This window comes from Mycothermus thermophilus (assembly GCF_041956435.1).
Source record: "Mycothermus thermophilus strain CBS 625.91 unplaced genomic scaffold VTJ04scaffold_5, whole genome shotgun sequence".
NCBI classification, from domain to species: domain Eukaryota; kingdom Fungi; phylum Ascomycota; class Sordariomycetes; order Sordariales; family Chaetomiaceae; genus Mycothermus; species Mycothermus thermophilus.
This window is the reverse complement of record NW_027191431.1, coordinates 2,721,856-2,731,463: the sequence shown is the minus strand read 5'-3', so window position 1 is coordinate 2,731,463 and position 9,608 is coordinate 2,721,856. Positions and strand designations below refer to the sequence as shown.

Genomic DNA, 9,608 nt, shown 5'->3' with positions numbered 1-9,608 from the left:
CTTTGATGGCAACAGTTTTGATGATGGGGGGCGACTAGAGGCGCCCGGCTCGAACGTCCCAAAAAGACACCGAACTCGGTCTTGTAAAGAGAGAACAGATGCTCAGTGACGGACGAGGCGAGGGCGGTTAGGATGATGCCAGGTCGACCACCCTCATGCGATGCTGGGACACGGGGCAAATGGACAAGCCGACTTGTCGCGAGGCTGTTACGAGGTTCGGCCGCTGTAGGATGTATGCACCACGTCGCCTGTCGCGTAAGGCGAGGAGACGAGGGCCAAAGCAGCTGGCAATTGCCACGGGGTGTTGGAGGCACAAGCAGGCCAGCGCAGCAGGCAGGGCGGCACAGCGGATGTATTGTTTGTCGGGTTAGCTGATTGCCCAAGGGGAATTATGGCCGTGTTTCGCTTGGCTGACGGTCGGCGGAGAGATGGACGATCGTGGTCGATCGTTGTTTGGACCGGAGACCGGAATATCGTACGGCTGGCGATTGAGCGACCCGGAGGGAGGTGGTGTCGTTCGGCGGAGGTTCGATGACGGTTCTAGGAGGGAGAGTGTAGGTTCAGGTGTGGTGTGTGGCTACCAGAGTGACGGCGTGTGCTGCGAAAACCGTGCGAATCTGGAGTTGGCGGACGTTGCACGGCAGGGGTTGTGAGCGGGCCGTGACGAGATGAAGGCCAAGGCAGAGACGACGAGGTGAGGAAGACGGGAGATGGAGAGGAGTACGGAGTTTGTAGGTCGTAACTAGTGCGTACTGTGCTCAGTTGTGTACGCGGACCTTGGCTGGGTGTCCTGTTGTCCTCGACAGCAACACTGGGTTCGCCTGGAGATGGAGAGAGAGAGAGAGAGAGAGACGGTCGACGGTGCAGTCCGTCCACAGGGGGTAGGCGTGTTTGCGGGGCTGGAAACGCTGGACTTCCACAGAGCATGCAAGGCGTCGTCGGCGTGGATCGAAGACGTTCTGTAAGCGGCAGGGCCGAGGAATTAGGGGCAGCAGCAGCAGTGTCCAAGCGCGCTCCTGGGTCCGGTTCCTTGATTTCCAATGCGGGGATCGAAGGGTCGTCCCATCAATCCGTCAATCGGGCGGGAGGTTGAAGACCACAAGACGAGTCCAAACGCTTCCAGCGGCTTGGTGCGGAGGGAGGGAGTGGATGTTTGGACCAGCCCAGGTTGGCGCTAAGTATACGGTAAGCCGTGGACTGTGCAGGCCGGTGCAGGCGGATGGACGGCAAGGGAGCGACGGGACGCCGACGACCTGAGAATGGAGAGCGGGGACTTGGGGCGATGCGATGAATGGATGCACTGTGTCCAGTGTCCAAACCCAATCCACCAGGTCGGCGCCCTGTTTTATGAAAGGGATTCTCAGGTACTCCGTAGTGTCCGACTGCCCGTGGTGCGCTGTGCTGTTCCAATGATAGTTTCAAGAATCCCAACAACAAACAAGCTGGGAGAAGGAAAAGAAAGAAAAGAAATGGACTCCTTCAGGGAGATTAGATTGGATTGGCTTCAGTCAGGCTGGAGGTTCAGGTTCAGTTCCCAGTTCAGCTGGAGGATCGAAGCCAAGTGGCTGGAGACGGCACGCTTCCAATTCCGCGGGTGGTTCCTGGGGCTTGGTACTGTACGGAGTAACTACCGTTACACAAGGCAGTGCATCAGTTGCCACAGCGTGACCTTACGCTGAAACGGTAATTACCGTCTTCCCTGGCCCAAGACTGGCCCGCAGCTGAGTGCCGGGCTGGTTCCGGCTGTCAGGTACCCGTGCACGGGCCCACTCTTGCCGCCAATGGAACCCTGGTGGATCTCAACTGCCCGATTAGGGACATCAGGGAGGCAAGGAGCTTACCGGATACGGAATCCTACCGTATCATTACCGTATTGATTACACTTCCGACCTCTCACCTCGGGCTCTCACCTACACCTGCCCGGCCATCCAACAACACTCACTCAAAAACCAAATTTCATGAGTGATGGCATTGTCCATACAATGATAAAAAGAGTAATCGAACAATTGTGACTTGGCCAGCTCGCAGAATGGGATTTCCATTCACCCATTCAGACTCGGACTAATAAGAATTTTCAACTACTCTGTATTGCCGAGTCCTCGCTTCTTTTTTTTCTCTTCTTTCATTTCAATTCCATCCACTTACACATCAACTCTGAGAAAGGCATTACATCAAAAACCCCATGGCCTCTGAGGATACACCCAACGAGGGTGATGCCGCTCCACGGTACACCATTCCGTCACGGCGCCTTGGAGCCGTCGAGCACCCCATGATCATCAAAAACCTCGACAAGGCCATCAAGACTTTTGGCCAGAACAGCGCTCTCCAGAGTGTGAGAAACTCAGATCTCATCATGATGCATCCCAACCAACTAACAGCGCCTCTTAGATCCTCGACTCGGCTAGCCCCCAGATCTCGGTGCCCCTGTATCTGCGTTACGACAACCCAACCGCCAGGCCCTTGACCTCTCACAACGCCTTAACCCACAATGTCGTCCTCAAAGTCACCGTTCCCAAGCGCACGGGGCGGAAGCGCAAGCGCGGCTCGGACGGTCCCTGGGAAGGGGAGATTGAGCCTGCCGAATCCCCAGGCTCCGTCGTCAATCCCGAAGTGAAGTCCCGGGACCGCCTCGACACTCCGCGCGTCATCCGTCGCAAGCTCCAGGACAACATCGGCAAGTACACCGTCGAGCCCATCGGCGTCGTCAATAGCACCCATCGCTACCGCGGCCTCACTGATTTCCAGTACTCCCTGGGCGAGTCCAAGTTCATGCAAAAGTTTGTCCAAAACGTCCTCCCCGGCGACGTCAAAAAACTCAAAGAGTTCACCCTGGAACCGGGCATCGAGACGGGCAAAGACATCGACCTCATCCCCCCTCCCTATTTCACTCCCATCAGCCTGCCCTTCCCCTACAACTACTCTCAAAACCCGCACACCAAAGAGATAAGCCCGCCCGCCCCGGGGTCCATGTCGGAGGACCAAGAATGGGAGCGCGTCGTCAACATCACCTCCCGCCTCACCGCCGCCGGCTACTTCATCGCGCACGACGAATACCCCGTTCCCTCGGCGCCGCGCCGCCCGCCCGACATGTCCGACCCGCAAGTCGCCGCCATCATCACCGAGATGCGCCTGGCCATGGACGAGCGGCCCATCTGGACGCGCCGCAGCATGTGGAACCGCCTCGGCGCCAAATTCGCCGAGCTCCCCAAGAACGGCGGCCTCGTCCGCCACTGCCTGCAATACGCCGGCTACCAGTTCAAAGGCGGGCCCTGGCGCGACGCGCTCGTCAAGTACGGCGTCGACCCCCGCTCCGACCCCAAATACCGCATCTACCAAACCCTCATCTTCAAACTCCACAAAACACGCATCGGCACCGTCGGGCGCTCCTGGCAGTCGCAGCGCCGCAAGGAAATCGGCGTCTCCAACTTTGGCAAGGCCTGGCGCGACCTCGGCGCCGCCACCGCAGGCGCAGCGGGGAACGACGACACGCAGATGCAGATGCTGCGCACGCACATTTTCGACGGCGAGGCCTTCAGCACCGACGGGAAAGTCTGGCAGGTCTGCGACATCACGGACCCGCTGCTGGCCAACCTCTTTGCGACCGCGCCCGTCCGGGAGGAATGCGACGTCGAATCCAGCGGCTGGTACCCGCGCGTGCTGTGGTCCGTGGCCAAAGCCATCATGAAGTGCAAGATGGTCGCCATCCGCTTCAACCGCACCCTGACGGACGAAGACTTCCGCCCGGCCCTCCAGGCGTTGGAGCAAACCGACCTCACTGGAGCCAGTGGCGACGGAAACGGCGGAAACGGAAACGGAACAAGCATCGGCATCAGCCTGCCCGACCTCCACCTCACCCCGGCGGAGTGCGAGGTGCTGCGCGGGTTCAAAGCGTCCCGCCCCCGCCCGGGGGCGAAGGTGTCGAACCGCGAGATGGCAGCAGAAGGCGTGGGGAGGAGGAGGAGGACGCACTTCCGCGTGCGGATCCCGCTGAAAGAGGCGGAAAGTCGCGAGGCGGCGAGGATGATGAAGAGGTTGGCGCAAGGGTCAGCGGCGGGGCAGGAGAAGATGGGTGCGGCGACCGTGGGGGAGGGAGAAGGGGAGCCGGGCGGTGCTGGGCCGACGACGGAGGCGGGTGTGACGATGAAGGAGGGGGGTGATGGCGGTGGTGAGATGGGTGGTGAGTCAAAGGAGGTAGTAGATGAGGAGGAAGAGGAAGAGCAGGCGGAAAGCCGATCGTTTGAGGAGATTTTGGAGGATATGGATGAGGAGGGGAGTGAGGAGGACGAAGAAGAAGAGGAGCAGGAGGAGGAGGAAGAGGATGTTGAAGAGGAAGAGGCGGAAGAGGAGGAGGAAGAAGAAGCCTACGACTCGAGTCCAGTCACGAAACGTACCCGCTTCGTCCAAGATGGTGAGGACGAACCAGGAGAATATGATGACGATGACGACGGCGACGAAGAAGAAGAGGTTGGCTATGTCGATGAAGACGGTCAAGATGGTGAAGAAGAAGGGGACTTTGAAGACGAAGAGGAAGAAGATTTCGATGACGGCGACGTGGAGGGCGGCGAGGGATCTCCCGAGTCGTGGGGAGACGAAGGAGATGGGTATGATGATGATGTGGAGCAGGATGGTAGTGGTGTTTATCAGGATGAGTAGTGATCGTAGTCCATAGATGAGAGGAGGTAGGGATATAAGAGACTTGGAGTTGCCAGACCGGCATAGTAGTCTGTCACATGAAACCAGGACGAAGTCATAATGAAACATGGTTGATTAGGTCTCAGTCTACCGTTTATCTTTCCTCCAAATTTTTCTTCATTACCCTCCACATATCTATCACTCCCAGTTTTCAAGCTCCAGATCCCATCCAATCTCTCAACACAATTTCCCAGACGTCATGCCTTTCCCTCTCATCTCCAGCAACCTGGAACCTATCAGCGCATCAAATACCTTTTCCTTATCACCTTTGTTTTGCCATCTCCATCCTTCCATCTCAATCTTTCTTTCAACCATCATTTCACCTCCGCCCTCACTAGATCAACCACCAACCAAATAAAGGCAAAGTAAAAAGGCTAATGGACCCCAACCACCTTCTTACCCCCCTTCTTCAACACCATCATCCCCTCGACCCAAGCCTTGGCCTCCCTCACCGCGCGGCGGGGACTCTTTTTCCTCTTGAGCAAGAACCCTTGAAGCTCGGCGGGCGAGAAGATGCCGTCGGGGATAAGCGAGGCGAAGGAGCTTGCCAGGGCCGAGAGCTCTGTGGGAGTTAGCGGGGGTTCGGGGCCTCCTTGCCCCTGTGTTTCTTCCTGTCCTGGGCTTTCTGTTCCAAGGCCAGGTTGTTGTTGGTTGTGATTGGGGAGGGTGAGAGGGCTAGGTTTGCGAGGCCGTGGGGAGGGGGTTGGTGTCCGTCTCTCAAGCTCGTCGTTGTTGTTGTTGTCTTGGGCGACGGGCTTCTTTTTCGGAGTATCCTCATCGTCCTCTTCCTCCTCCTCTCGACAAGCACCTCGCTCGTCATCCCCATCCCACTCCTCCACCTCGGTAGCCCCAGAAACATCCGTCATATCCCCGTCCCCTGGCGTCCCTCTCACCCTCGCCGACGCCGAGGAAACCCTCTGACCCTCCTCCACCAGCGAAGCCGGGGTGAGCGGCGGACTAGGCAATCCCACCCCCGTCTTCTCCGGCAGCGGCTTCTCAGGCAGCGGCTTCTTCGGCGTCTCCGTCAACCTCTTCACTGGACTGCCACCAGCCCGCGGTTTTCTCGGCTGCGCCTCGTCCACCTCATACATCCTCACAAACAGCTCCCTCGCCTGCTTCTGCGTGGCGTTGGTAAATCGCACTTGCACATCGACCCTCCCCGGCCTGATGAGAGCTTCGTCAAGCGACTCAGGCTTGTTTGTCGTCATGATGAGGATGCGACCCTCGTGCGAGGCGACACCGTCGATGGCGTTGAGCAGGCCCGAGAGGGAGATGCCTTTCTTTTCGGCGTCGCCGCCAGTGCCGGGGCGGCGAGAGCTGGTGGTGCTGATGCTGGACGGGGTGGCAGGCCGGCGGAGGATGGAAGGTTGGGGATGCTTCTTGGATTTCTTGTGAGAGCGGGACTTTTTGCGTGAGTGTTTGGTGCTGTTCTTGTTGCTATTGTCGTCAGACTTAGGGGTCTTGTCGGACTCTTCCTTCTCATCATCAGAGGACTCAGACTCGGACGACGACGAAGACGAGTCCGATTTCGCGGCTTTAGGTTCCGGCGGCTCTTCCGGTCTCTTCAACCCTGCCGAATCGATATCCTCCAGCAGCACAATACATCGGCGCGGGAGGTTGTTGAACAAAGACAGCAGGTCCTCTTCTGTCAAAGTCGGATCCAGCAAGGAAATCACATAGATATCCAACCCAAACACCCCCGCCAGGGCAAATGACAGCGACGTCTTTCCCGTCCCCGGCGGACCATGGAACAGATACCCCCTCCTCAACGGAATACCGCGGGTCGCATACCACCGCGGAGTCGCCGGATGCAGGTACTCGTTCATATCCGTCAGCACGCGAATCTTTTCCTCGTCATCTAGCACGACGGTCCTCATGGGCCGGACCGGGCGGTGGGCAACCTTCTCCCAGCTCCCCCATGAGTACCGGCGCATGGACTGGTTTGCCGGGCGTCGGATAATGGTCTTTGCCCGGTGATCCTGGTAGTATTGCTCTTTGATGTGCTGCAGGAACTGCTTGATAGGCTCAGGGGAGCGACCGAAGCAGTATATCTTCATGATGTCGCTCTCCTTGACCAGCTTACTCGTGAAAGCGGCGTTAGGATCCATCTCCGCGTGCCTCATACGGTCCAGGGTGAAGTAGCGCCCGCGGAACCAGAACCTGTGGGATCCCACGGCCGGGGTGAAGCGCGGCGGTACTTTGGCTTCCCTGTTTGAGAAGTTGAGGGAGACATTCGACCCATCGGCATTGACGCGGAAGCAGTTCAGCTCGGACTCGTCGAGTTCCTCCTCCCAGGCGCTGTTGAAGAAGGTTTCGGCGATGAGGGAGCGCGAGTTGACCATTTGGGGCTGGGTGGAAAGCCACTTGACAAGGTGGTAGTGGATGTCGTCCTTTTCGTGAATTTGGACGCTGCACATAAAGTATTTGTAGGCTAGGTGGTAGAAGGTCATCGACAACTGTTCCCAGAGCTTCCTGGCAGCCCAGAACAAGCCCATTAGGGTGAGGACGTAGGTCGGGTCGAGGCCGAAGCGGCTACCAAAGAGGTTGTTGAAGACCATGAACAGCTTCATGAGCGGGTTGAGCTGGAGGCCGAAGCCGAGGAGTGGTGTCAGGCTCTCGAGGAGCTCTTCGGGGAGAGCATTGTTGGGGAGTCCGTTGCCAACATGGCTGGTGTTGGCCACGACTGGTGGCACCTCGGTGCGGAAAAAGCTCCGAAGGTTAATCATTGCCGACTCGATGAGGCCAGTCCTTTGGGAAGAGGCAGAGAGGGACAAGGCCTGGAGCTGGGGAGTTGACTGATTTATAGCAGACAGCAGCTTGCCTGTAAGTGCGCACCAAGGACTCCGGGAGGACGCCCGGTTCAGCCTGCGGGCCGTGTGCCGAAGATGAATGAGTCAAACTTAGACACTGGTGGCTGTTCGTGAGGAAGGTGGAGCGGCGGAGATGGGATAGCAAGACGGAGTATCAAGGCAGCTAGGCATGTGCTCCGTGATACTCGGTGGCACACATGAAGCGGCGTAACTCGACTGTCGAACAAGAAGCGGCATGGTGCAGAATACAAGCCAGCAGGGTCTTGGTATCCCAAGCTTTTGTATATCTGGTGACAGAGTACGAACTGCTGTAGCCCCCCAGAAAAAAATCCCGACTGCACATGTCCTGTGCATCTGCTACATTGCGAGCCGGCATTGGTGTGCTCGGTGAAAAACGGTGCTCCCCTTGGCTCTTTGGTGGTTCAGGGTGTAGGTCTCGTTGGGTAGCCATGTTTTTCTCAGGCTGCCAGCCGTCGCGGCGTGTCGATGCCCTTGGACCCGGCCTGTTGGACACAAACAAACAATGAAACGATGACACGATCGTCAGCACACGGCGGTGGTCTTCCAGACGCGTGTGCCTGGTGGAAACACATATGCGGCGGCGCCGGCGTTGGGTGGGGCCGAAGAACGGCCCCGGGTGGGGAGGTAAGGCCTCCGAAGCCACGGCCGAACTCAGCTGAGGCGGGGCTTAGAGGAAGGAGGGTTTTCGATGCCACCTTCGCCGTCCCGTCAGCGTCCTGGAACTTGCCGTGCTGACACTGAGGGTGGCCATGATTGTGAGGCTTGGTCACCCGGAGGCCTGAAATCGAGGCCGTGCTCGCCGCGAGAAGGGGCTTGGATCGGCCGCTCTCATGGTCAGCCTGTCAGTTTGTAACTGGATGCCGGCCGCTCCAGGCGGTGATGTCGCCACCAAAGCCATGCGTCATCCTCTTGTCCGGCCTTGACTCAGGATGTGTTCCCGAGAAACAGGAACACACGTGGACTATTTTGTGGGGAGTCAGCCTGTCAGCCATTGCTTGTCCTAATTATCTTGCCGGTACACCGAAATAGTTTTAGGTTGTATGTGGCAGGGAGAAGGTTACCATTCTGTCGGGTCAGGCCGCAATCGAGTTGGACGTGGGGGGCACCTGAGCGGTGTCCATGTGTTGTCTCATCCGATGGAACTGGCGCAGAGGTGCGGGAGTCTCAGACCCAGGGTCGGGTGCAGTCCCATATGGCGAGGTAGAATTCAATCACTAAGGTGCGTCTCCATGTTAAGACGGGACAGCATAAAGCATGTGCTCACACACACACACTGTGAAGGAGGCGTTGAAGGTATTGAGGGGACCGGCGGCCAATCGAGGAGGAAGCTTGTGCTGCTGTAGCAGATTGTGAAACGGATATGTGGTTGTTGGCCACCTCGGTCGCACGTAGGAGGTCTAGATCAGAAGGGAGGTATATCCATGGATTTCTCTTTTCATCTCAGTGGAACAACTTCAACCTGGAATCTCAAGGCATCAACCCGAAAGATGGAAGCACCTCAGGCAGGCCTCGACTTCAACACACCAAAGAAGAAATCGTGTGACAAGAGTACCTTCCATCCTCCCACACAGCTTCCAGTTCCGTCCGGCTCCTGCCTGGTACCTTATCAAAGATCGAGGATACGAGGCTCTTGCTGCATCAACTATGTGCATCGGCAAAGACCTACAATGCAGGAACAAAAGGCGTGTTTCGGTTGGTGGCCTCGAAAAGCGGTCGCAGTTGCTTCTATGCAGATCGTTGCGCACACCGCAGGACTCATCAGCCGAGCTAAACCCAGAGGTATCTTCCAGGTTGTGTCACACGGAAACACGACTCCAACTTTGATATTCCATATGCTGCCGCTTCAGAACACAACTTCCAACGGTCACGACCAAGTATGGGGTCTGCATGCCCAGTTGCTCTTCAACTTGCTCCCGGCCCGTTCTCAAGTCACCTTACACCGGCAAGACGCAGAAGGTACAGGGCTTCCATGTCTCTGTGGCATGCATGTACGGTCCTCCGGAACCGGCCTCCTTCCGGACCATCCTCTTGAGCCATGTCAGGAGGCTGCAACCTCTCGGATATTTTCCATGTCCCTTGCCTTTC

General features: G+C 57.6%; 3 protein-coding genes across 3 annotated transcripts; 1 reads left to right on the top strand and 2 right to left on the bottom strand.

Annotated features, from left to right (window-relative positions):
* Positions 1 to 2,182: 2,182 nt before the first annotated feature.
* Positions 2,183 to 4,653, top strand: VTJ04DRAFT_8061 (uncharacterized protein; the record flags this gene model as incomplete). The annotated part of the gene is made up of 2 exons (XM_069366457.1): positions 2,183 to 2,332; positions 2,389 to 4,653. The coding sequence occupies 2 exons, from the start codon at positions 2,183 to 2,185 to the stop codon at positions 4,651 to 4,653; spliced, it is 2,415 nt and encodes an 804-aa protein (XP_069217389.1).
* Positions 4,654 to 5,066: 413 nt separating this feature from the next.
* Positions 5,067 to 7,418, bottom strand: VTJ04DRAFT_8060 (uncharacterized protein; the record flags this gene model as incomplete). The annotated part of the gene is made up of 1 exon (XM_069366456.1): positions 5,067 to 7,418. The coding sequence occupies one exon, from the start codon at positions 7,416 to 7,418 to the stop codon at positions 5,067 to 5,069; it is 2,352 nt and encodes a 783-aa protein (XP_069217388.1).
* Positions 7,419 to 7,960: 542 nt separating this feature from the next.
* On the bottom strand, positions 7,961 to 8,515 carry VTJ04DRAFT_8059 (uncharacterized protein; the record flags this gene model as incomplete). Its single annotated transcript, XM_069366454.1, has 2 exons — positions 7,961 to 8,362; positions 8,480 to 8,515. The coding sequence occupies 2 exons, from the start codon at positions 8,513 to 8,515 to the stop codon at positions 7,961 to 7,963; spliced, it is 438 nt and encodes a 145-aa protein (XP_069217387.1).
* Positions 8,516 to 9,608: the final 1,093 nt, after the last annotated feature.